This window comes from Mesoplodon bidens (assembly GCF_964165515.1).
Source record: "Mesoplodon bidens genome assembly, chromosome: X".
Classification (NCBI taxonomy): domain Eukaryota; kingdom Metazoa; phylum Chordata; class Mammalia; order Artiodactyla; family Ziphiidae; genus Mesoplodon; species Mesoplodon bidens.
The window spans coordinates 34516194-34543607 of NC_138163.1; the positions used below are offsets into that span (position 1 = coordinate 34516194).

The 27414-nt window shown below is 42.8% G+C and overlaps 1 protein-coding gene across 1 annotated transcript in view; it reads right to left on the minus strand.

Annotated features, from left to right (window-relative positions):
* GRIA3 (glutamate ionotropic receptor AMPA type subunit 3) overlaps positions 1 to 27414 on the minus strand; it is a 287373-nt gene that overhangs the window by 196084 nt on the left and 63875 nt on the right. Inside the window, exon 3 of the mRNA XM_081221568.1 lies at positions 15499 to 15738. Within this exon, the coding sequence (XP_081077694.1) occupies positions 15499 to 15738 (240 nt within the window). The remainder of the gene's footprint in view (positions 1 to 15498; positions 15739 to 27414) is intronic.

Below are 27414 nucleotides of genomic sequence, written 5' to 3' on the forward strand. Positions count from 1 at the left end.
GGAACAGATTCTGATTCTGATAGAGGAGGACCAAAATTAGCACATTGGAGAAGTGAGCGGGTTGGCCCCAAGGCACAGACAAGACATGACAGAGCAGCTAAGTATCTTCATTCTATGTCTCAGTGGTCACTCCTGTCCTGTGACCCCCATAAGCGCATAATAATAATGGCTAACACTTACAGAATGCTAAGTAGGTGCCAGGAACTGTTCTAGGTGCCTTTCATGGATGTAGTCTACACAACAATCTTATGAGTTAAGTACAATCATTATCTCACTTTAAGGGTGAAGAAACAGGCAGGGAACCCAGAACCCATTCTTGCTAGCCATGGTATGGCCCAGGGAGTATACCATAGGAGTCACTGGTCTGATTAGCATTTGTGGACTATTCCCATTTAATGCAGTGACTTGCTAATCAATAGAAGGAATAGACAGAACTGGCTGGATCGTCTGGGCAGGTGAATACCCAAGGAATGTAGAAAGGTACATAAACGCTTTCGGTTCTGTTGGGTAAAGCCTTAAAGAAAGCACTGTGACTCTGTGGGCACAGTAGGATGAGCCTGTCTTCTTACATCTTAACCACTTATCTGCAGAGCAGTTCTTTTAGCCGTAGGCAATTGCTCAGTCATATTCAGCATTTGATTTTAGCTTACGTCATTATGCGATTCCTCTTTATTCCTGTGAGATAGGATGCAAAGTATATTACTACCATTATGTTAATAAAAGAACTGAGACAGAGTAGAAAAAACTTAATACGATAAATCTGTGGCTAGCCTTTAGGGTTTTGGAATCCCACATTTTAAGTAGAATTACAGATTAGAAAACTCACCAACTCAAGAAAATATGGGGCCAATCCATTTTTCTGGAAGCTGAAACCTCAGACTTAAGAACTTTAAAGACCTTTCCAGCTTGACATATCTAAGATTCTTTTTTTATGCTACTATCCAGCACTGTTCTAGGTGGATAAAAGTGGTGGGATAAAAGCATCACTTAGGTAAGCCTTAGTCCCTGCTCTTGAAAGTTACCACCGTATTGATGAAACATAACACATTTATATATGGGAAAAAGTCAAAAGATGGAAGACAGTGGGTAGTTTTGATAAATAATATTGCACTGCTTCCTGCCACACTGTACCAAATAGAAACCAGTTATTCTTTCTTCAGTATTTTCAGAAGGAATACACCTCCACCAAGAGCTTCCCAAGAGAGAAAGAGACCTGACTAATCTTTAGAAACCTTTTCTCAGCCTCTCAGGGGTATAAAATGCTTCTGTGTAATAATTTTATAGTTTGCTTGTTGGATCTTGGAAATTTCATAGCTGATGCAATTCTTTTTAATTTCAAGCAACAAAAATTTTAAGCAATGTAAAGCCTCACGTCAAATCTCTTTTGCAAAAATGACCAGGTTTACGAGGTTTATTGTTGATTATCTTTGTTCCTGATTTGTGTCTGTCAGTCATTATGGTTTCAGGAACAGGGCTGGTCATGGTAAGATCAGCAAAGTTTGTTTTGGGGGCCTTGACACCACCCTTTTTCTCCTTGAATTCAGGGTCCCGCTCTTCTGTGTCCTCCCACGCCCAATTCTATTTCTCCACACAACGATTTTGTACCGTATTCCTGCTAGTTCCTCCTGTCTTTCGGGAATTTGTAATTGAGGGGACATCTTTAAAGATCCCTTTCCCTAAAAAAAAAAAATGGCATGAAGAACCTAGGGGTAAGATGGGAATAAAGATGCAGACCTACTAGAGAATGGACTTGAGGATATGGGGAGGGGGAAGGGTAAGCTGTGACAAAGTGAGAGAGTGGCATGGACATATATACTCTACCAAATTTAAAATAGATAGCTAGTGGGAAGCAGCCACATAGCACAGGGAGATCAGCTCGGTGCTTTGTGACCACTTAGAGGGGTGGGATAGGGAGGGTGGGAGGGAGGGGATATGGGGATATATGTATATGTATAACTGATTCACTTTGTTATAAAGCAGAAACTAACACACCAGTGTAAAGCAATTATACTCCAATAAAGATGTTAAAAAAAAGAAAGATCCCTTTCCCTGGGGGTACCTCCTTTTATGCCCATGCCCAAACCTAAGTAGGATAGAAGGAAGAAGGAAAAATCTGTTTATGGAAAGCCTATGAAAATGCCCTTTGGATTATAGGTGAGTGGCTCGCTTCGTCTGGTACAGATAACTGAGAACTGACTGCACCTGCTCTCGCCTCACTTTTCATCCTTGTCACATTGCTTACACAAACAATTTGAAATAAGTTGCCTTATTTACTTTTTCACTGGGAGCTGTGGAAATTAATATCATGCTGCTCTAGTCTTTAGAGAATGCATGTGGATCTCTAAATACCATTGGTTGGTATGAAATAGTGCAATATCTACACCCTAGCATTTGAGAATCCTCAAATGTTAATGACTCTGTATCGGCTGAGATTCAGGGAGCATCTAGTTCACTGCAGATTTGTTCTTTAGCTAGAAACCCATAACTAAAGTTCCCAGCACTAAAATGTTTGTTCTGCTTCCAAGTTGGTTGGATCAGGAAGGTGATATTTTTGGTAAGGAGGCTGGGTCACAGAAGAACTCAAAATCAAGGTTAGCGCAGTACATAGGAGGTAGTTGAACATCTAATATAGGATCTGAGGACATAATCTACCCAAATCTATCTCCTTCAGTTCATCAAGGTCCCTGAAATCTCCCATTTTGTTTTTAGTTAAGGTCTGACATTCACTCATTCACTTATTCAGTTTAAAAATGATAATAATCCAGGTACTGTATTATACTCAGAGTGCTGGCAGAGATGAATAAGATGACAATCTTGTCTTTAAGAATTTCACAGTCTTGTGAGGAAGAGAAAGACATAAACACATAAAATACTATAGTATAATCAGTGCTATACTAGAGGCACATACAGAATACTATAAGGACACAGGGCAGGCAGTGGTGGACACCTAGATCTAGGGAAGAGAATATCTGAACAGTTTTGAAGGATATGTCATTTACCAGATAGAGCGGGAGCACGTTTGTGTGTGTGTTGGGGGGTGGGGTGGGAGAGTGGAGTGAGGGGGCTGAGTGCTGGAAAGTTGGAACAGTATGTGCAAAGGCATGGAGGCAACCCCTCCCCCCAAAAACCCAACAAAGGCATAGTACATGTTGCTTATTGAAAGTGGCATACTTCCATATGGCTAGAGCATAGAGAACTAGTGGGTAAGGGCTGGGAGGACATGAGGCTAGGAAAATGGGTCAGAGTTTAATTGGATCATGAGAGCCCTTCTGTGCCATGCTAAGAAACTAGGACATGGTCTTAGGAGTAACAGGGCACTGCTGAGAGCTTTTAGGCAGGGGAGTGCTGTGATGGGGAGATTGCTCTCTGGCAGTGGTGGAGGGCATAAAATCGGGGATATCAGTTAGGAGGATGGAGCAGGTGATGGTAGACTGAAGTTGAGTCAGTAGTAGTGGGAATGTAGAAGAGGATCTTTGATGATGAGACGTGAGGGATGATGAAGGAAGATTCAAGGATAAGGTTTCTGCTTCAGGCAGCTGGGCAGTGCCGTTCATTGAGCCTGGGAACATAGGTGGAGCAGAGGGTTTTCTGGGAAGATGAAAGTTCAGAGTCCGTCAGGTTGAGTTTGAGGTACTGGCGGAGCATCAGGGAAAAGGTTTTAGGGAAAAAACTAGACATATGGATCTAGACTTGGGGAGAGCCTCTGGAAAGCCCATGTAAAACTGTAACTGTCCTGCCTAGTGAAGCATTTTGAATCTTTAGAGAAACTGGATATATTCAACAAACAAAACTGCATTATCTATTATGCTAGAAATTCATATCATTTTTGGTAGGAAACAATGCACGCATTTTACAGAAGCCTTGAGATTGTCATTTTAAGAAAGTGAAGGGTATTGGCTTAAAGAGGTTGAATGGAGGGGAGGCACTGTTGAGAATCCCAGCAAACCTTGTTAGAAGTGAGTCATGGCAGTCCCTAACTTGGAGACCTGCCAGGAAGGGTTTTAAGATCTACTGGGATATCCTAATCTACCAATGAAGCATTGTCTCCTTTTCTCCTCTACCTAGCAGGGTCCTAGAAAGGTTAAGGGCTGAGCACTAAGGGATGAGCAAGAAAAAACAAGAGTGTGCTAATTTCCAAAGCCAATGTGGGTGATTATTTGTGTCTCCATAACCCTCCCTAAGAGTGGTCATTTGAAAAAGAGTTCTGGCTTCATTATAAATGGAAGTGCTATAATAGCTCACAAAATTTTAGAACCTAAAAGAATCACTCTAGATTCTACTTACTTATTAACCTGTTTCTATTCCCTTTCTAAACTGTGAGATTAAGAGCAGGCACTCTGTTTCATTCACTTCTATAATCCCAGTAAAGTCTCTGACCCAGAATCCCTGCACTCAGGAGTTGTTAGTTGAAGAATGATTGAGTCCACGCCCTCATTTTACAGATGTGGGATCTGAGGACCAGCAAGGCTATATGACTTGTCCAGGATCACATGGCTACTTGGTAGAAGAGCTGGGCATGGAACTGAGGATATGGTTTGATGATGCTTTTCCTCAACATCCTTAACTGAGCCAATCACGTCTCACAACTGGGTGTTCTTGATGTGTGGTTGGAGGCTCTGATCATATGAGAAGAGACAGAATGCTTCTGGAGAGCGTTCTGTTTCTCAGCATTCCTCCCCACTTCTTAGATACATAACAGACTCTTGAAATTACCTTTAAAAACTCTGGACATAGATGCCCGTACTCTGTGTGCCCATGTGCCTATGGGAAGGCAAATGTGGCCCATTAAGTCTACTTTGCAAAGTGTGTCAACGTCAGTTTAGAGAAATCTCCGAACATCTCTTTCCCTTAATAACTCATTATGGGTCTGTCATCCGTGAATTCATCTAAGCCTTTATTTAGGGGGAGAGGGAAGCTATTTATATTTTCAGTCTAATCCACCACTTGGTGTAATGAGTTCCATATGTTTCCTCCATTTTCTACCTGCTGTGAGAAGTAAGGCTTCCTTTATCTGTCCTAAACTCACCTCTATGGGCTATATGCTGGTAAGACACACACACACACGCACACACACACACACATGTGATTTAGGAGGGAAAATATCCCCGCTATTAATTGTTATCTCTGTTTACAAACATATTAAAAATTCAAATGAAAGGAGGCTGAAATAATGCAATTCAAAGTGAACACAGTGGCAGCTAATTACCCCAAGGAGAAGGATGTAAATCCTTGACAAAACGGAGGCCCGTTGGTTCAGGAATCGGGGAAATAAATGAGAAGCCTGCTATGGAATCGGTGCCTGGCCAAGCACTGCCTGCCTGCGGTGAAGTTGAAGCACCCTCTAAAAGTTCAGTGTGGCCCAGGAACACAACCTGTCAGCCTCCTCGCCTGACATGATCTTAATTAGCCTCTGTTCTACTGCTGAGAGAGCCCGCTGAGGCAGTTAGCACAGAGAATTAATCAGATCATTTGTGGAGTCGACAAAGCAGGACAGCAGTTGACACTGGCAACTTATTGATTGGAAAGGATTCAGGGAGACTGGGAGTGCTGTAGTCTTTATTTGTGCCCCTCTTTCCCCCCTGAATGAGGGTGTTCCACAGAGACTGTGGGTGGAGGAGGGGGAAGGAGTGAGCTGGGCTCCACCTTAACCGCTGCCCCCCCCGCCCACCCCACCCCACCCCACCCCGCCCCACCCCGGCCAATCATATTCTGTCTTCCTAGCTTCTGTAAACTTTACTGCTAAGGCATCCCATGTAGCGGTGCTGATGCCAAACAATGTGTCTGCAAGGGAGAGGGAGAGGGCACTGTTGATTTTGTTGCAAATTGCACTTTTGCTACAGGATTAGTTGGGAAAATGGAATTTTGCCAGTATTTCCCTCCTTTTGTTTACTGCCTATTTTCAACAGCTCTGTAATTGCTTTCCATTTGGTAAAAGGAACATTGTTCCCTTTTAGGTTTTTCTTATAATTGTGTTTCTTGCCCTAAGCTCTGACGTTTGGGAACGTTAATGGGAATGCCACATTGTTTTGGTTCTAGATAACCACTTGGCCTTAGCCATCAAAGCAAGGTCACTGCTAGGGAAGGCAGTTGGGTGGTGGGCTCAGAAAAATGTTTAACTTCTTCCATGGAGCCTTCCCTGATGGGTCCAGCTTGCTTATTGTGAACTCTTTCTTATTTGGACTCTCACAGTACTTCAAATCTGCACATAAATCTTATCCCGTCTCTCTGACCATAATGTAAGTTCTTCAAGGCTAAAGACTCCACCTTCTACTTAACATAACTCTTAACACCAACTTAGGCACAGTAAGAGACACTCAATAAATGCTACATTGGTCCATTACAACCCCTTGAGGAATTTTTGCAACCATTTGTCCCTTGACCGTGCTGCCACCTTGGCACTGTTGATATTTTGGTCTGGATAATTCTTTGGGGGTGGGGTGCTATCCTGTGCACTGTAGGATATTTAGCAGCATTCCTGTCCTCTATCCACTACGAAAAATGTCTCTAGACATTGCCAAATGTCCCCTGCAGGGGGAAAATCACCCTCCCTCCGCATGGAGGACCACTGTTAAAATAATAAGAGGTAAAATTTATTGAGCACGTTACCGTGTTCAGCTTGGTGCGAAAGACGTTACATGCATTCTTTTGTTTCACTTCCACAGCAAACCTGCCCTGGCTTTAATTGTTGTCTCAGGGGCCTCCAGGAGACGAACCTCAAAGTCACAGTTGTAGATCTGCATCACAGTCTGTCTCTTCCCCAGGGAACATTTAGAAGAGCCTTCTCAAAGACCAAGCTCAGGCTCCACGGTGAATTTATGGGGCACATCAGCTACTGCTTGATGGTGTAACAATCACCCATTCATTGAAAACTAGATATTCAGCTTAGTGAGTGAGGGTTAATTCCTCAAGGAGCTTGATGAAAAGCAACGGAAGGTCAGGGCAAAAGCAACCCTGCCAGCTGTCACCTCCTTTTTTCAGAGATGTGAATACCATTACAAACAGCTACTGCATGGTAGGGGGGCTAGAGATCTATTTCTTTCACTCATACAGTGGCATTTTAAGCTCACGAAGCAGAATTACTAGCTAGCCCACTGAAGTGTCATTCCTAGCCTAAATCCTGACCAGCTGCCTTGCAAACAATGCAATCAGTCACAAGGGGGACAGGGCAAAAGAAGGCGGATAAACCAATGCAAATTTGTCCTTCTACGGAGGAGGGGGCTACTCAAAGCAACATCTCTGAATATGAAGGACAACCCAAGAGAAAAAATTTGACATTTTAGCTTAGTGTGTCTCTGGAGAGGGATGTATCTCTGGCTGTAAAGTCAATTCAAGCTCAAATTCACTGCCACCAAGGAGTTAACAATACATTAAAATTAGTCGTGTCGTTTGATGGAGAAATATTCTACTTATGGAAAATACCTTTATAGGACAGCTGCCTTTCCGAGTCTGAGCTAGAAATACTACAGTAAACAGGATCTAATCACAGCAAAGCCTTTTTTCAGCTTTGCATGACAGCTGTAAAATATGACAGTATTTATTAATAGTCGCTTCAGTCTAATCTGCAGCACTGGAGAGATACAATGGAATATGTTAAGTTGAGAGAACAATTTCCACAGTAACTAATATTCAGCTTTTGAAAGGGTAGTTTAATGTCTAGTGATTTTTTTCCCCAACTGATGGTCCAACCCCAGGAACAAGCTACTAAGCTAATAACCTTTGTGGAGAGGAAGTGCTTAAATGATAATTTATTTCAAGAGCTGACAACAAGTTTCTCGGCAGTTTCTCTTGTTATGCCCCAAAGCAGTCAAGGATGTGCAAATCGAAGTATTAAAAATATGACAGCTTTAGTATTTTCATTTTCAATGAAATTCTCATTATAGACAGATGCACAGTCTTTTATTCATAATCCGGTCCAAATAGTCATTTCTTATTATTATAGTGCAGGCTCTCGAGATGCTCTCATAGTTGAAGCATCATCACAATAGATTAGACAGGCTGCAGAAATACCAAATGTCTCAGGTACTGTCAGCCCTGATTATTGCTGCTCAAACAGGGGAATTGAGTATCTGTCTCTCACCAGAGAATGTACTCTCTGGGTCTTCCTAATTCATTCAGATGTAAAAAGTAGCTTGAATTTCAATAAAAATTCTTTTGGCTTCATTTTTCCCAAAAGGCAACTAGACATGACTAGAATAGTAGCCATCTGTTACCTTCGCAATCCTTTAATCAGTTTTTAAAGTGGAGGAGAGAAAAAATCCGTGATAATCTGTCTTTTTTTTTTTTTTTTTTTTTTTTGCGGTATGTGGGCCCCTCACCGCCGTGGCCTCTCCCGCCGCGGAGCACAGGCTCCGGACGCGCAGGCTCAGCAGCCATGGCTCACGGGCCCAGCTGCTCCGCGGCACGTTGGATCTTCCCAGACCGGGGCACGAACCCGCGCCCCCCGCATCGGCAGGCGGACTCCCAACCACTGCGCCACCAGGGAAGCCCGCCTCTTCTTTTTTTTTTTTTTTTTTTTTTTAACCATTGCCTGCTACTTTCTTTAAACTTCCTGCCAAGTAGCCATGGTAGAACCTATCATCAGTCTCTCCTTGCTTTCTTCTTCTCCAACCAAAAACAGTCCCGTAGTGATGACGACCTGCAGGTTTAGACTTTTCTGGGCTCTGGAAGCGGCTTTGCCCCAGAGAGGAATCTACGAGTTCAGATTCACATCAGAGTCAGGTCCACAACACAGCATTCCACGAGTGCGCACTATGGGCAAACCCACCTGTCTGGCTGCATTTACTCCTTTTGCTCCCCATCTACCCCTTAACCTCGATTTTTTTTACTTGCTGCCTATCGGGATCCCTGGGACTCTGGGACCAAAGGCTCTTGTGTTCTTTTGTGGACACCAGGCTTTCAGAAAGAAATGGACAACTGGAGTGCATCCACAGGAAGGCAAGTAGGACAGGGAGGGTCTAGGTAACAAGTCCTTTGAAGAATGGCTGAAGGGAAGACTAAGGGAAGAGCTAATTGCAGTTTCAATGTTAAAAGTGTGGGAGGCAATATGGCAGCCCAGTGAACAGCACACACAGACTGTGGAGTGTGGCAGGGCTTGGTTGAACTCCTGGCTTTCATTGCTTTGGCACACTAAGCTCTGTGGTCCCTAGGAGCCATCATTGAATCTTTTTGTGCCTTGGTTTCCTTCTGTTGTAAAGATACGGGGATGCCATGAGGATTAAATGTGGTAATTCATAAACTCAGGGTCTAGTACATAATAAGTGCTTACAAAATGGCAGCTGCTCTTATCAAACTAAGATAATAAAATGACAATAATACGGGTTTGTTGGTTCGTACCACTGAATGGTACTGGGATGTGTGCCTGTCCATGCATGTGTGCATGCGTGCCTGTGTCTGTGTGTGTGTGTAGAAAGGGAGAGAGAGGGTGAAGCATGGAGGAAGGGAGAGAGACAGGCAGAGAGAGAGAGAGATGCAGAGAGTGAATCTGTGCCTTATTTGGGAAAGTAGAACTGGATGGAAGGGATGAAGCCAGGTTATGTAAGTAGGTGGTAAACGACAGCATGCAGGAAGGTGCGAGGGACTGAAGCTCTGCTTGCCTCTCAGTAGAGTTTAAATCCAGCCAATCTGAAAACATTCCCGGTCCTCTGAGGAAAGGCCCTTTCTCCTTGTCTCGGAGAATCTCTTTCCCTCTTAAGCCCTCCAGGATATTTTAACACTTTCCCACCTTCCTGGCTCTCTGGCAACACTTTAATCATTTCACGAGGTGCCTGCTCTAATGAATGCAAGTTTCATTGGTGGATGGGGCAACACAGTTGGGTTAAAAATTAATTTTTCCAGGCCCCTGAGATAAATCGCTGCTCCAGCAACAGGACTGTCAGCTCCTCAAAGGCAGGACCCAAATTCTGCTTGAACACTGCCAGTGGCCTAGCACAAGCCAGCACTAGGAAACGCCCAATAATTGCTTGTTGACTGACCCACTACTTGTTGTCACTGCCCACGTTCCTGACACAATCTTCTAGAGCAAACAGAAAGGTCTGTTAGAAGGCAGGTGACTTCCTGAGAATTACCTGGGAACTGAGTAGGAGTTTCAGGTTGAGAATAGGAAACAGCAGGAGTTTATTGAACACTGAGAAGAAGGTAGGGACTAGTTGCCTCAAAGGGCACTTAGAGCTATTATCTCATTATCTAAGCTGAGAGCCACAGGCTGGGCCAGGTTCTTTCATCTCTGTGGGCTGTGCCCATTGAAGCCAAGGAGAGTTGTCTGGTGCACGAGAGTCTGGCTGCAGTTCTCAAGCATGCTGCTGTTCTGGGGGAAGTGTTAGCACCACAGAGAGCTAGGTCACTTGCACCCAAAAGATAGGTCTAATAGCAAAGTGGAAGAGTTTTTATGGAGGTGTAGAGGCAGGTTAGGACAGAGATGTCAAGCCAGGGAGGGCAGGCATAGACAAGTAAAAAAAGGGGGTCGTGGGCTTCCCTGGCGGCGCAGTGGTTGAGAGTCCGCCTGCCGATGCAGGGGACACGGGTTCGTGCCCCGGTCCGGGAAGATCTCACATGCCGCGGAGCGGCTGGGCCTGTGAGCCGTGGCCGCTGAGCCTGCGCGTCCGGAGCCTGTGCTCCGCAACGGGAGAGGCCACAGCAGTGAGAGGCCACACAGCGTACCGCAAACAAAAGGGGGGGGGTCGATAAAGAGAAGAGGGTACAAAGCGGGCAGATATCACACTTAGTAAACCTCATGACTTTTCCAAGAGCTGACTTTTGATGTACATAGCACCAAGAGCATCAATTTCAGCTTTGTATTAACAAACCAGGGTGGTGATTTTAGTAACTAAGCAAAGTGATGACCTGCAAACACAAAATCAGACCTTACTTAGCAGACAGAAATCAAAGCGTAACTAACAAAGCCTTGAAATCCACTCCATGTTTCATAATTTCAGAAATAAAATTACCCTGATTGTGCTGTAAATCTTTTAAATGACCTCAAATGTTTAACCCATTTCTCAGCTCCTCACTCATCCCTGCCCTTATGCAGTGGAGTCACATCATTTGTATATTTAGCTTATTTGAATGTAATTATAGGTGCTCCCTTCTGTCTCTCTCCGTCTTTCATTTCTCTCTTATGTAATCTAAAAAATTCTAAAATTACACTTTGCAGTTGTAATTTCTCCCCATAATGTTTATTCCTGAAGCAAGAGATGATCATCATAGAAAAAGAGAAAATGCAGAATAGATACACTATTGAATATTTTAAAGAACCATACCTCATAGTTTGAGTTATAAATTGGGTTTTCTCTTTCCTTCCTCCCTCCCTTCCGCCCACTTTCTTTCTTTCTTTCTTCCTTCCTTCCTTCCTCCCACCTTTTTCCCTTTCCCTTCCTTTCCTTTCCTTTCCTTTGTTTCTTTCCTTCCTTCCTTCTTCCCTCCCTCCCTCCCTCCTTCCTTCCTTCCCTCCCTCTTTCCTTCCTTCCTTCCTTCCCTCTAATCCTCCCTCCCTCCCTTCTTGGTTTTTCTGTCTCTTTCTTTCAGTCCAACATTTAAAAAAAAAGACGTGGGCTTATTCTGGATGAATCACTAATGGAATTGGGAAAACACTAAGTATGGACTCAGGCCTGTGCTAGAAACCAGAGGAGGCACAAAGTCTAAACCTAGGGGCTAAGCAATTGTTGACTATCATAATGGAGAGAAGCGCCTGGGAAGGTAAATAGCAGACCCAGTGAGATAACAACAGAAGGCAGGTAAGTACCAAGTGAATGATATGGACAAAAGGGTTCTGTGGGCATTCAGAGGTGGGCAAGGTCTCTGCTCCTTAAGACTGCTTCACTCCTGCCCTCAGTCACTGCAGTAAATAGCGTCGCCACCTTACCCAGTCTCTCAAGCCAAAAGCTTAGTAGTCACCCACGAATCCTGTCTTTCCCTCATGTGCCACAGTCAGTCTGTCACCAAGTTCTGTTGATTCTGTGTCCAAAATACACTTCATCTCTGTCTACTTTTCTCCATCTCCAGTGTAGTCTAAGCTGCCATCATTTCTCATCTGGATGACCACAATGGCCTTTTAATTCACTTCCTTTCCTTCACTCTTACACCACACTCCATTCTCTACAGAAACTTAAATGAGATCATGTGACTCCCCTGCTCAGAATCCTCCAATGACTTCACACTGCAGTAAGAATAAAATTCATATTCCTTATCTTGGCTCCTGTCTGTACTCCATGGCTATGATCTGGCTTCTGTTTACCTTTATAGTCTCATCTTAAGCCACTCTCAACCTCCTCACTACCCTTTAGCCACACTTGTCTTCTTTCATTTCCTCAAACATACCAAGCTCTTCCCTGCCACAGGGCCTTTGCACTTGCTATTTCCACTGCTTGAAAACTCTTACTCTCTATCCTTCACATGGCTGTCTCCTTCTACTTCTTTAGTTCTCAGCTTAAATGCCCCTTCTCAATGAGGCTGTCACTGAGAATCCTTTTAAAATTAGGTCCTATCCATTAGTATCTGTCTCTTCATTTCTTTCATAGCACCTTACCTAAATATGTAATTATTTTATTTGTTGGCTTACTTATTTTTTTTTCTATCTCCCTATTAGAATGTAAGCTTTATAACAGCAGGAGACATGTCTATCTTGTTCATCATTTTAACCCTGCCACCTATTGAATGAATGAATGAATGAATCATTGTGCACTGGCATGGTCAGGGAAAGCTACCTTGGAGAGGTAGAGTTCGAAGTGGGTTTTGAAAAATGGAAGGATAGGCAGGAAGGAAAGATGGAAAGAATTCCAGGTAGTAGAAGTGCAGTTGCTGAGGCAAGTATGGTTCTGGCACATTTGGGCAACAGTGGAAAATGGGAGCTGCCTGCAGTGGAAAGTTCTCATTAGTAACATAATGTTAAGACAACAGGTTCATTGGTTGGTTGATGCATAATTATGTCAAGTCTTAAGAAATAGACTGCTGGGCCTCCCTGGTGGCACAGTGGTTGAGAGTCCGCCTGCCGATGCAGGGAACACTGGTTCGTGCCCCGGTCCGGGAGGATCCCACATGCCGCGGAGCGACTGGGCCCCTGAGCCATGGCCACTGAGCCTGTGCATCCAGAGCCTGTGCTCCGCAATGGGAGGGGCCACAACAGTCAGAGGCCCGCGTACCGCAAAAAAAAAAAAAAAAAAAAAAAGAAATAGACTGCTTTTATTTTTCAGTGTGGGCAATAGAAGCCATTGAAACTTTTGGAACAGGGTCATAATATGCAGTGTTTTAAGAAGGCTTTCCAAGGAGGAAATTAGTATAAGACTTTATGGAAAGTACTCCTTAAGCAGAGCAGATTAACCCCACCAGATAAATGGCTATAGAGGAAAAAATATGAACACACACAAGTCAGAAAGGTTTCTTTTGGCTCTAAGACCATAGAATTGAATGAACTATTTAGTGAGATGATTTGAGAAACAAATGCAGATTAAGAAACAGACAGAGATGGACTTTTGCTTCCTTTCCTCTAGTAGAGAGCTAATGGGCAAAGGAGGGTCATGGGAGATGAGGAGAGAATACATTAACTTGTGTCTGCTGCTTTTCAATAAATGAGAGGCTACAGCATTAGCAGAACTGATATTTAGTTTTAAAAAAGTTTCAGGAGAGAAGCTGTCTAATTTACAAACTTCAGTTCTGAAAATTAGATTTTTATGCACCAGACTACACTGTATATAGTACATGGAAATAGGCTAATTCATCCTCAGTGTTTGAAAGAAATGAAATGCATTAAAATTTAGCAAACTGTGAATTAGAACATTCAAACTATTTTGGTACTCTAGTCGGGCAAAGATCTGTAGGAACACACAGCACTCCTTCCTGATTCTGCCCTTTGTTCATGTTCTTTTCCTCTTCCCCAAAGTCCATTTCCTTCTTCTCTTCCAATCCACAGCTTATACATCCTTTAAGGCCTGGCTCCTCTAGCCAGCCTTCAAAACTCTATTTCTTGGAGTGCTACCTTTTCACAATTCTCATAGCAATCAGAATCTGTAGTGTAGCACTCAATTTGATACTGAGTTTGATACTTTGATACTTTGCTCTGAAAGTTGTTCATGAATTGTTTCATGAATGTCCTTTTCTGTCTACCCCCACTGGAACAGTATTATATAAGCATGTATCACAAGATTTGAATAAACCATTGAGGATTGATAACAGCTTGTAGATTGGATGACAATTAACTGATAAGATGTAAGTTAGGATTAGTAATAAGATACAAAGTGTCCTATGTCTAGTATAATATTTAAAAAAATCATAGAATATTACATTAAGAAGGGACATAGCTTTGGCGAGGAGATCAAGGCCAAGAGAGATTGAATGAGTTGGTCAAGGTCAGAGTGCTAGTTAGTGGCAGAGCATGGACTAGAACTCTGCTCTCCTGCTTCAGGTTCATGAAATTTGATAATATTCTGGAGGTAAGTACCATAAGCAAATACAGGCCTTAGTGTTTCCTGACAGGGTTTGATAATGAATCAAAATGAGAGTGAAGTGAAGAGTACTCTGGATTCCTAAAAACAAAATGGCCCTTCAAGTTAAGTTACCTATAAGAATGTCATTTCCAGGGACCCCTCAGGCAGATAGGCCTTCCATTTGCTCATTCTTTCTCTGAGTCAGAAAGTCCTGAGTCAGAGAGAGCCATTCCCTGTGTATAACCTGGATTATAAGCAAACAAGTGATAAAGTAACGTTATCTTTTGGAATCTCATGGTGATAGGATCCCTTGGTTTTACTGAGGAAGCCCTCAAAGATAACTGGGTTTTAGAGGAGTCTGCATTATGATGTGTATACCTAACTGTATACTATTTAAGATCAGACCCCTAATTTCTGAGACTGTTTCAATATAATTGTCCTCAGTAGATTCAATATAACATGTTCTACTATTAGAAAAACTATCCACCCCCAAAACCTGGTTTAGCCAGTCTCCATTCATTATTTCCATCAGATAATTGTTGAAGCCCCATAATCTGAACACCTAATGTGATATGGAAACCAGAGACATTGCCACCAGTCCCAGCTCTGTGGTTAAACTACTGTGTGGAAAAGCACTTTTCCTCTTTGGGCTTCAGTTTTCTCATCTATGAAATGAGGATAATTATAGTCTCTGGCAGGATTACTTCTCCAAAACCTTTCCAGCTTAGGCCTCTCTCTGTTTTAGACTAAGCTGCCTTTAATTTGTATATGTAAACCAGATAAATTATTTTGGGGAGGGGGAAGGGTTCTTTTTCAACAACAGTGGTTCAACCAGGAGGATAATCCGAAACCCCTTTTCAAAGTTGGGGGTGGGAGGACATGTATCATTTGAAAAACTAGATTCTAAAATTGCTATTGTTTTGATTCTTTTTTGACCTCACTCTTAAATTCATTTTGAATATTAATTACAATTTTAAAAGAATACGAGATTTATTGGAAGAGAAGGGGACAAACATGAGTTGAGGAAGGTTGAACACCACTGTTACATGAATATTCAAAGAGGAGAGCAGATGCCTCTTCTTACCTCGTTCTGTGTCGTAAAGGTACACAAACTTCTCCCACTTGTAGTGACCCAAAAGACTCAGAATAGCGCCCTTCAAGGCTGGGCGCATCTGGATGACAAACTGCACATCTGCATCAGTGGGGAAGCTGGGTGTGACAAAGGATGTGTGCAGAGCTCCACAGAAGGAGGTCAGAGTGTTCATTGACATCTGGTCATAGAATCCAAAGATGGCATACACCCCTCTCGAGAACTGGGAGCAGACTGCAATGAGAAAAAGAGAAAGAAATTTCAATAGCCCCATGGTCCCTTGCTGCCGCTTGTAGGGTTGGAGATGCAATGTATAGTTAGGCTCTAAAGGACAAAAAGAAAACCAATGATCTCTGAAATCTCTAGAAGCCCTTGAAAGTCCAGTTGCCCAGCAGGAAAAGAATAAGAAAGGGAAGAATTTATCTGAGACATCTGCATATTCTCTACGTCTACCATGAGCAGGAAACTAAGAAAAACGTGGGAAGGAAAGAGGTGAAAGTTGTCTAACTCTCCTTCAGCAACCCTTCCAGCCCACCCCCCAAATCACCCAAGTGCTCCTGTACTTCCACCATAGCTGCCCAGGGGCTTCTTAGTATACCCAGGCCCTATCAAGGTAGAACTGCCTTATGTCTCACCCCTTCAGTGCTTTTTCTACGAGGTGACAATAGTGACTGATGATTTAGTTAGATGAACTGCTAATGTGTCTTCTAGGAAATGTTACTCCTCTTAGGTTACATAACGCTTTAACTATAGTTATGTCATGAATACCACCTTTTATGTAGGCTATTAATGAAGAGAATTTCAGATTCTGGGAAGGCCATTGGGAAGACTGACTTTTCAGTGCCCACGGGGTAGGTGGGCCTATTCTGCCCATCTGTAATTTGCAAAGTTCTATCTTGATCCTTTTGCACTGATCTTCTCGATCTGTTAGCCCTCACATAGAATGTTCGTGTCCCCTTCATGATCGTGGTCAGTCTTCCTTCATCTCAGAGTGGGCCACGCCACTACCTCTTCCCTCTTCTGGCCCAGATGAGCTTAAAAAATGTGAACCAGGGGCTTCCCTGGTGGCACAGTGGTTGAGAGTCCGCCTGCCAATGCAGGGGACGCGGGTTCGTGCCCCGGTCCGGGAGGATCCCACATGCCGCGGAGCGACTGGGCCCGTGAGCCATGGCCACTGAGCCTGTGCGTCCAGAGCCTGTGCTCCGCAACAGGAGAGGCCACAACAGTGAGAGGCCCACGTACCGCAAAAAAAAAAAAAAAAAAAAAAAAAAAGTGAACCAATCTCAATATTAGCTTAAGTAGAACAAAATTAGCAAAGCAAATCAGCTACAACAACACCATGTGGTGCATTCTCAAACCAAGTGGAAATGATCTTTAGATTATTTTCACTACTGCTCCCTTCCATTCATGCAAAGCAGGCAGAACAAGCAGCTGATAATTTGGTGTGATTTAAGGGGTCCCATATGGTCACCCTTATCTGCTAGGAAGCCAGCATTAGGCTTACTTTTTCAGGTTTAGGGTTTTGAAAAAAAGCCTATCTTGGGAGGGGGATTAAATAGAATCTTTTTAAGCCATTAGCATGTCTGATTAGATGCCAGGACAGGTGGGAAAGTGGGTGGGTCAGTTTTGATGGGAACGGGTGGGTCAGAGAAGAGAATGTAAAGGGTCTGCTCCTTTTTATCAGCCAAACTCACTGCTCATTGGCTTGAGGTGGCATTTCAAAGGCGATTCTCAATCACTCAAGCACCTCCTTAGGGGAAGACAGTTGCTTCCAACTTGAGGAATTCTAAGTGACCTCCAAACACATGCACAAAAAAGCCTTTATATTAAAAGGAAAAAGCAGTTAGAGAATGAATCTGGGGCATTTCATGACATGGGGCCAAAAGAAGTATTCAAAAACAAAAAGGAAGGGGCTAGATGCCACTTTGCATTGGTCATCACTAAAGGAGACACTGAATCCCATTCCCAAATTAATCCTGTAAATGTAGAATTTTACAGCACTAGGTTAAATCTTGACCAGTGCACATAATGTTCTGTATAAAATTGACAATAATAAGGATAATAGCTATTGAGTGCTTAGCAGGTACCACACCCTGTACTAAGTACTATTCAAATATCACCTCTTTTAATATTCCCAACAACCTCATGAGGTATTGCTATCATTTCTATTTAATAGATAAGAATTCTGAGACAAAGAAAAAAAGTTCTATCTCTTGAGTGGAGGAGCCAGGATTTGAACCTGGCTGTCTGTCCAATTCCCAAACTCACACTCCCTGGGACCGAAAACCAACAGTGACATTGGAGAGTACTTATTGGCTCGAATGAGGCAGGGTTTCCAGATTTGGCAAATAAAAATATATTGAATATATATTTACATAAATAGAAAATATATAAATAGAATGTCCAATTAAATTTGAATTTCAGATAAATAACAAATTATTATTTAGTATAAGTATGCCTCAAATTCATACATATACTAAAAAATTATTTGTTGTTTATTTGAAATTAAAATTTAACTGAAGATCCTGAATTTTATCTGGCAACCCTAGACAGAACCCAATCTCATTAATGGTCATGGGGTTGGAAGACTGGGACAAGCAATCATGGCCTTTCGCCCAAAACAATTCAGGAGGTAGCCAGTAATTCTTAGATCTATACAAACTAGCATGCAAGGCCCAAGATAAAGATGAGGATCAACGAATCCTATATAAAAATAGCCTGTGGGGAAATGCAACATATTTTTCAACAAGGAAATTCCAACCTGACTAAATTCTGGACAATAATTGAGGGAGAAGTAAACTCGGAGAGAGGCAAACCTATAGCTATGATCCACTTAGAGTTTCAAAAAGCCCTTGATGTATTGGAAAGAAACAGAAAATTAAAGTATATTATAGATTCTGGTTAACTTTAAAAAAAACTCGCATTGCTCTTTTAATCATTGTTTTTGAACTTCAGGGGTGCAGAATTCATCATTACTAGTTTATATATGGACATTTCTTATTTATTTATTTATTGAAAATACAGTGAACACCCATAGAACCATCACCCAACCCAAGAACTATAACATTACTAATAATTTAGTTTTACTTATGTCTTCTTTTTTTAAAATATTCTCCCCAAATTTATTTTTAGATTCAACGCAATTCCAATCAAAATCAAGCAGGCTTTAGAAGAAAATACAGGAGGATATCTTCATGATCTCAGGTTATTCTTAAACAGGATACAAAAATTATTAACCATAAGAAAAACTGATAAGTGACTCTAAAGTTGATATGAAAAGGCATGTGGTATTAGTGCAAGGATAGACAGACAGACAAATAGAATACGATAAACAATCCAGCAAGAAATTCACACTTATATGGTCACCTGATTTATGTTACCTATGTCTTCTTCCTCTGTTCTGTCTCCTTGTTTTGATCTCTCTCCCTCTGAGGTAACTACTACCCTGAATTTTTTATTTATCATTACCTTGGTTTTTTTAAAAAAATATACAAACACACACACCTAAACAACTTAATGCTATTTTTGCTTGTTTTAAAACTTTATAAGAAGGGAGTCATGTTGTGTATGTGAAACCCAGACTCCAGGCAGGAGCACCCAGTGAAATCTTTAAGCCTATGTATGATGACACACAGAATGAGACTAAGGAAGAACTTATAAAAATGCGTGAGTGAGCAGGTGTGAGGGAGCCCAATGAAAATTTAAAAATTCCAAACTGAGCTTACAGCTTCCGTCACAGCTCAGGCAGGGGACTTAGGAGGATTATAGATCAGCAACACCCCTCAGGGAACACTCGGCTCCTGTGGTCTAACAGGCAGACACACAGTGGTGGACGTCAACAAAAAGAGTGTTAGGAGAAAATCAGTAAGTGTTCTATTCCTTTTGAATAAAACAGAGGTGTGGCTGTCCTGCAAGTACTGTTGTGCATAGTTACACTTTCTCCGTCTCAACATAGGCAAGTAACATAAGTAGAAGGCCCAATGGGGAAGATAACTGCCACATGAAGACAGGGATAATAGCATCTGAGGGAAGCTGGGGCAAAAGGGACCTGTGAATGGCCTCTCACAGCAGATCCCTGGGCCTCTTCCTGGCTGCAGAAAGTAGGGCTGAATGGAACACTGACCTGGCCCAAAGGACAGTGTCTATGTTTTTAAGTTCTTAGAATGTTTGAGCTAGAAGGAATTTAAATACTATTTCATTCAGTGGATTTTCAAGCATAGTTTTTAGTGTAGAATCCTTTCTCCCAATGAAATTTTATGTGGAAAAGTCCAATATATAAGAGATAAAGTGGAGCTCTTATGATTCAACACAAAGTTCCACTGACGCCTCCCTAACCTAAAGAAACTGACACAAGGAGAGGAAGTGTCTTACACAAGGTCACACAATGAATTATGAACCGGTCTCCCAGAAATGCTTTATCAGCATCTCTACACCATCCCTACTCCAGAGCTACCTAGGGCAGCATGGGTCGGGATTTGCCTGGCCTGAAAGTGACTTACCCTCAATGCCTAGCTCTCAGCATAGACGGATCCACCAGGAGTTTCCCATGACTCATCTGCCATCTGCTGCTCTCAATTCCCTCCAGCCTCAAATCAGGAGACTGGGATGGACATATATACACTCATATGTATAAAAGGGATGCACATGTGTACACTCATATGTATAAAATGGATAACTAATAAGAACCTGCTGTATAAAGGAATAAATAAAATAAAATTCAAAAGCAAAAAAAAATATCAATGAGAACAGGTGGCAGATTGTTGGGTGATCTTTTGGGACTCGTGATTCTTTGGGGCGATGTGTGTTATCTTTATCTGAATCCTTAATGAACCACGCCCATTTCTTTATCTCAGGAGACTAGCCCCTGGTAAAATGATGATGGAAGAAATAGTTGTCTTGGCAATCCTATTAAGCCGTGAAGTGTAAAGGAAGGGGCAGGCGGACTTCTGAGACAGGTGGACTTCGCTTCTACTCATGGCTCTGCCAGTCTTAAGCTGAACATCTTAACCTCTCTGAGCCTCAGTATAAAATAGAGATTACGAAAGCAGGTTCTAGAGTTAGACCGTATAGGTTGAAATCCTGAATCCATCACTTATTAGGCAAGTTACTTAATATCTCTGTGTCTCTGACTCAGTTTCTTCATCTGTAAAATTAGGATAATAGTGCCTGTCTCAGCATTGGTCATGAAAGTTAAAATGAGTTCATTCATGGGAAGCATTTATCTATAACAGTGCCTGGGGCTTCTGTGGTGGCACAGTGGTTGAGAGTCCGCCTGCCGATGCAGGGGACACGGGTTCGTGCCCCAGTCCGGGAGGATCCCACATGCTGCGGAGCGGCTGGGCCCATGCGCTATGGCCACTGAGCCTGCGCATCCGGAGCCTGTGCTCTGCCACGGGAGAGGCCACAACAGTGAGAGGCCCGTGTACAGCAAAAAAAAAAAAAATGTTATAACAGTGCCTGGCACTTCATGCTAGCTGTTATTCATGCAACAAATAGTTATTGAGCATCTACCATGTGCTGACACTGTTATAGGTAGTGGGAGAAACAGGAGAGAAAAAGGATCCTGTCCTCCGGGAACCTATGTACTAGGGAGGGCAAAAGACAATAATAAATGAGATAAGTAAAATGTAAAGTATGTCTTAGTTATAAATGTGGCTTTTGGTTATTGTCATGGAGTGAGGAGTAAATGAAACGGTACATGGAAAATACATGGCGCCTAACATATAACTTGGCAACTAAATAGTTCTTTCTTTGTTTCTTTCCTCTTGCCAACTCTTTTTACTTTGCCCTCTGTTGACCCCATCAGTTTACCCTCCCCATGGCAACCATTGCCCTTGACTTCACACTGAGTACCCAGGTAGGACAGCTTTTCTTCTCTTTCACCTTCCCTAGACATTTCTTCAGTGCTCTTTCTTATTCTCACTCCTGGGTCACTTCTGGGTAGTAATGGGTTAAGAAAGAACCCCTGCTAATTTGACTTTGTCCTAGGACTCTACCCTCCCTATATAATGCCTTTGTGCTGGTAAAATGCTGTCTCCACTCGGGGCCTCTGTGCCTTCCCAGCATGAAATATCACGGTTGTCTGCTTCCTAAGAGTGCCTGTCTCCATCTCTTCTTACTAGCAAAACACCAAATTCTTCTAGTTGAAGATGTCATTTCTGACCACATTCTGGATTCCTGGGGATTCTAGTGTACCTCCTCGGCTATGTCGCTTTCAGTGGTGAGTGACAAGCAAGCCTGGAGCCAGCTGTCACACTTTTATTTATAGTCCCCAACTCTGTAGGCTCAGGACAGGTATTGTTAATGTACAGTGTGGCAGCTAATTATATCACCCATATTCCAAAAGGCATCATTACAAAAATGTCAAACAACTTGATTACCCTAAAGATCAGAATAACAATATTCCATATCATTTACAGAACACTTTTCATAGCCTTTTGAATTGGGGGGAAAAAGGAAACTGAAGTCTCTTGCTGACACAATGATCACATTTGAAACAAGAAGGGAGGAGAAAAACATAGCTATGGAGGAACCAATAGAGATATATCACAGGAAGGTTCTCCAGGTAATAGCATAGTACAGTGAATTCCAGGGGTTCAGGGAAGCTTAGAGATGGAAGATCATGCAGTCCAATGTTTTCTAAAGCTGTGATGTTGGTCCAAGGTGAAGTTTCCAGTCTGGTGAAGTATCCGTGTGTGTGTGTGTGTGTGTGTGTGTGTGTGTGTGTGTTAGGGTAAGGTTGACAACTGTTCTTTTTTAGGAAAAATAGTCCTTTTCTCTGTATCATTTCTACTGTCTGGGTGTTGTATGTAGAGTCCTTTCTCTTCTGAAATGATGATGATGTTGATGATACAACTCATATATATATATATTTATATGACTTCACATATATATATTATATGTATATATATCATATTTATATATGTTCCCTTTGTGGTAGGCCAAATAAGGGCCTCCCAAAAGATGTCCATGTCTTAATCTCCCAAATCTGTGAATTAGGTTACATGGTAAAGGGGAACTAAGATCGCAGGTAGAGTTAAGGTTGCTAATCAGTTGACTTTAAAATAGTGAGATTTGGACTTCCCTGGTGGCGCAGTGGTTAAGAATCCGCCTGCCAATGCAAGGGACATGAGTTCGAGTCCTGGTCTGGGAAGGTCCCACATGCCGCGGAGAAACGAAGCCCGTGCACCACAACTACTGAGCCTGTGCTCTAGAGCCCACGAGCCACAACTACTGAGCCTGCGTGCCACAACTACTGAAGCCCGTGTGCCTAGAGCCCGTGCTCCACAACAAGAGAAGCCACCGCAATGAGAAGCCCGCGCACTGCAAAGAAGAGTAGCCCCCGCTCTCTGCAACTAGAGAAAGCCCACGTGCAGCAACAAAGACCCAACACAGCCATAAATAAATAAATAAATAAATAAATAAAAATAGTGAGATTATCTTGGATTATCTGGGTGTTCCAATGTAATCACAAGTGTCCTTAAATGTGGAAGGCAGAAGTTAAAAAAAAAGAGTCAGTATCAGAGTGATGTGATATGAGAAAGACTTGACCAGCCATTGCTATGAATGAAGGTGGAGTGGGCTATGAGTTAAGAAAAGTAGGTGGTCTCTAGACGTTGGGAAAGGCAAGAAAGTGAATTCTCCCTGCGAGCCTCCAGACAGGAATGCAGCCCTGCCAACGCCTTGATTTGAGCCCAGTGAGATGGCTACCAGACTTTTGACCTACAGAACTGGAAGATAATAAACTTGTGCTATTTTAAGCCACTAAATTTGTAGTAATTTGTTACCGTAGTAGATAGAAAACTAAGGTACTTAACATAGCAAAAGTTAAAAGTTGCTAAATCTCTAGATCGATCTATACTTCACTCACTTTTTTTCCCTGCTTAAAACATTTACTGATCCAAGAAGTCCAAAGGTTTGGAAACTAAAGATCTAATCTAATTTCCCATTCAGTACAGGGACCACCTCCTGTGAGGTCATATTACCTCTCTTTGAATATTTCCAGCGATATGGGAGCTCATTACTCAAAGGCAGCGCTTCCTTTGCAGGGCAGCTCTGATGACAAGGGAGCTCTTCCTTAAATCCAACCTAAGTTTACCTGTTGGGCCTCTTGAAAGCCAGATGATACATCGAATCCCAATTCCACATGCCCTCCACTTACTTTTACAGAAGCTCAAAAAATACAATTGACATACTCAGGAGATACATAATGGCTATTAGCTATTCAAGTGTGTGCCTTTATTCTCACTATGCTGCCTTCTTCCTGTCAGGCTAAAAATCTGCTAAAAGATTCCATCTCCCCCTGAATCCCTGCCACCTCCATAAGCTATCATTCTAACTCCTTCTTTACCATGATCGCTGATGATGGGATGATGAGGACCTTGCAGCAGTCTGCGTCTGCACCCTAGTTTCTGCCCCCGTCACTTTACTGAACCTGCTCTCTCAAGTTGGATGATGACCTGCTCCCTGCCAAATCCAGCTCTATTCACAGCCATCATTCGACTTGACTGCTGAGCAGCATTTGACATTGTTGGCCACATCCTCCCCCTTGAAACTCCCCTTTCCTGTTTCAAGAGCACTAAACTCTGCTGGCTCTGCCTTCCTTACTGTTTAAAATGTGTCCAAAGATTTTTGTCTTTGTCCTCTTTTCTTCTTACTCTAAATGTTTTTTTAATTCAACAGATATTTATGGAGTTCCTGGTATGTGTCAGGCAGGGGGTCTCATCTCACTACCTCCACGTGGATGAATTCCAAATAGGTGCCTCTAGCTTCAGACACATTGCTGAGCTCCAGATCCACATTTCTGGCCGCTAGTAAAACAGCCTCACCTAGAGGCCTTAATGGCGTCACACAGTCAGCGCATTATTTCTCCATTCCCACCCTCCACCTGCAGATCTGCTTGTCACCCTTCTTCCAGTCACCCAAGCTAGAGTCTTAAGGGTTATCTTTGTCTCATTCCCCTATACCGTTCTCTTGTGGTGCTTCATCAATTCTACCTCTACAGAATGGTGGGAGGGTGGGTATCTATTTCCTGTTCATCTTCAGGTCAGGTTCTAGGCCCTCCCTCTCAGACTGTGACAGTAGGTCACCTGCTTCTGGTCTTTTCCCCAATCTGTCATTGGCACTGCTATCAGATTACTCGCTCTCCTTTCTGTTCCAACTGTATGATCAAAATATACCCATCCCAGCTCCCATTTCTGCAAGAATCTGCTCTGTGTATGAGTTGTTTATGGACTAATAAATGAATCTTTGCAAATGAGTCAGTTCGGGGTTTCTCAGCCTCGGGGCTATTGGCATTTGGGGCTGGATAATTCTTTGTTGTGAGGGACTGTCCTGTGCATTGTAGGATGTTTAGCAGCATCCCTAGCCTCTATGCATTAGATACCAGTAGTACCACCACCACCCGCCAGTTGTGACAACCCAAAATGCCTGAAAACAGTGGCAAATATCCTCCGGGGGCATCGTCACTCCCTGTTCCCATCTCCCTCCTCCACCCGGTTTGATAACCACAGGTTTGGCTTACGACTTCCTCTCCACAGAGAACAAGGCCTTATCCTAGTGAAAAAGCATACATATCTAGGTAATCCCAAAGGAGTTATTTTAGTGATGAAGAGTTAGGAAGAGTGGACTCTTCAAAGCCCACCATATAGGCAGGTACTTCCCTGGTCTTGCTCTTAAATTGGCTATTTGTGTTTAACCTGGGGATGTAGGAGAGGAAAAATCAGATAAAGGATGGAGGTGGTGGGTGGGTGTGGGGTAGAAGCCAGTTCATACCTCCCCTGGTTTCATACAGATCAGCCTCCCCATCTGCTTGAACATCCTTTGGTCTTGGATTCTAGTGGGTGCTTATAGGTTCCAGAGTCAGAACAAGGTGTCAGCCCCATCTCCAGCTGATTCCATGGTTTAATTACCATCTTTGGGTTAATTCCCTTGAACATTTTGTTCTGCTCACAGGAGTATACTGCCTTCCGACAGTCTAACTAGTTATTTTTGCAATTATGTGGCATGTATCTAAACGCTGGCAAAGAAAACACTCATTATTAACATTTGATCCAAGTTGAATACAGCGTCTTGCAAATGCAGGCATTACCATATGAACACACATATTTTGGAAAATTCGTTTTTGCAACTCTAAGTGCAAACTACCCTTCCATAGCAATGTCAGAAATGGCAGGAGAAGTGCTGAGATGGGTTGGGGTAAGGAGGGGCTTTTTTTTTTTTTTTTTTTTTTTTTGCGGTACGCGGGCCTCTCACTGCTGTGGCCTCTCCCGTTGCGGAGCACTGGCTCCGGACGCGCAGGCTCAGCGGCCATGGCTCACGGGCGCAGCCGCTCCGCGGCATGTGGGATCTTCCCGGATTGGGGCACGAACCCATGTGCCCTGCATTGGCAGGCGGACTCTCAACCACTGCACCACCAGGGAAGCCCAGGAGGGGCTTTTTAGGCCCTTTTATATCAAGACATATGGTTAAGGACTGGAGCTCAGGAGTTTAAAATTTTTGCTTATTCATTCCTCAGTTTATTCATTCATCAAATAAAATTTTGAGTTCCTGTTGTGTGACACACACTGTCTAAGTGCTGGGATATAGCACTGAGCAAAAGAGATACGATCTCTGTCCTCACAGTGCTTACAGTCTAGTATTGGCAGCAAATAGTAATAAAAGAATCACACCAGTGGGTGATTGCCATATTCTAAGTACTAAGAAGGGGAGGTATTAGGGTGTTATGAGGCTATGTGACAAGGTGACTTTAGTTTAGATTAGGTCAGGGGAGAGTTATCTGACCAGGTGACATTTGAGCTGATGCCTGAGAGTAGAGGGGCATCCCATGCAGAGAGAATAGCACTTGCTAAGGCCCAGATGGAGGACAGCATTTGATGTACTTGAGACACTGAAAGAAGACTAGCCTGGCTGGAGTGTGGACAGTAAGGAAGAGGGTACAAGATGAGTCTGGTAGGAGGCAGGGACCCAATCCTGAAGGACCGTGTAGGATGCTGGTAAGGAATTTAGATTTTATTCTAAGGACCATGGGAGGAAATCATGGAAGGATTTTGATCATGTATATTCCATGAGCTGATTTATATTTTTAAAAGATTTATCTGGCTGGTGTATGGACAGTAGATTTAAGGGGGCATCAGTGAAAGCAGGGACAATATTTGGGATACTTTCCTGCAGTCTAGGTGACAGGCAATAGTAGTTTGGATTTGAGTTGTGGCAGTGGATGTGGAAAAGAATTGGAGTTTATTTTTGAGGTCAAATTGCTACTGACCTTGGGCTAGTTACTTAAACTCCTCAAACCTCATTTCCATATTTATAACCGTTAGGTTGATAGTACCTACCCCATAGCATTGTTGTGTGGATTAAATAAATATGTCCAAAGTGTGTGACTCTCATAGAAGTCTGTGCTCAATTGATAAATGTTATCTGCTCTTAATATTATTTTAAAAATTATGTCTCAGTGCTTTTTCACTGCAGTGGGTTTTTATATGATTCAGGCCCTAATTTGCTGTGTGGTCTTGGGCCAGTTACCTCACTGGGCTTCAGGTCTGTCATTTGTAAGCCAGCAGAACTAACACCTGTCCTGCCCACTTCACAGGGACGCACTGAGAATAAATGGAAATAATAGCTGAAACTCTCCTTTGAAAATTTACAAGAGCTGCTATCTAAGTGTCAATGAGAAAGTGCTATTGGTTCCTGACTCTCAGTACTCATCATCTTCATAAACAAATAACTCCACAGAATCATCATTCTTCCTTCCCAGCCTCCATCTCTGCTATTCACCCACGTATCTCCATCAATCATCTAAAATTGTCAGGGGCCTGTCTTGACCTGCAACTCATTTTACACAGAATTTTAGCACAACTCTTAATTGAAAAACTAATTGATCCAGTGATCCAGTCACAGTAAATGAAA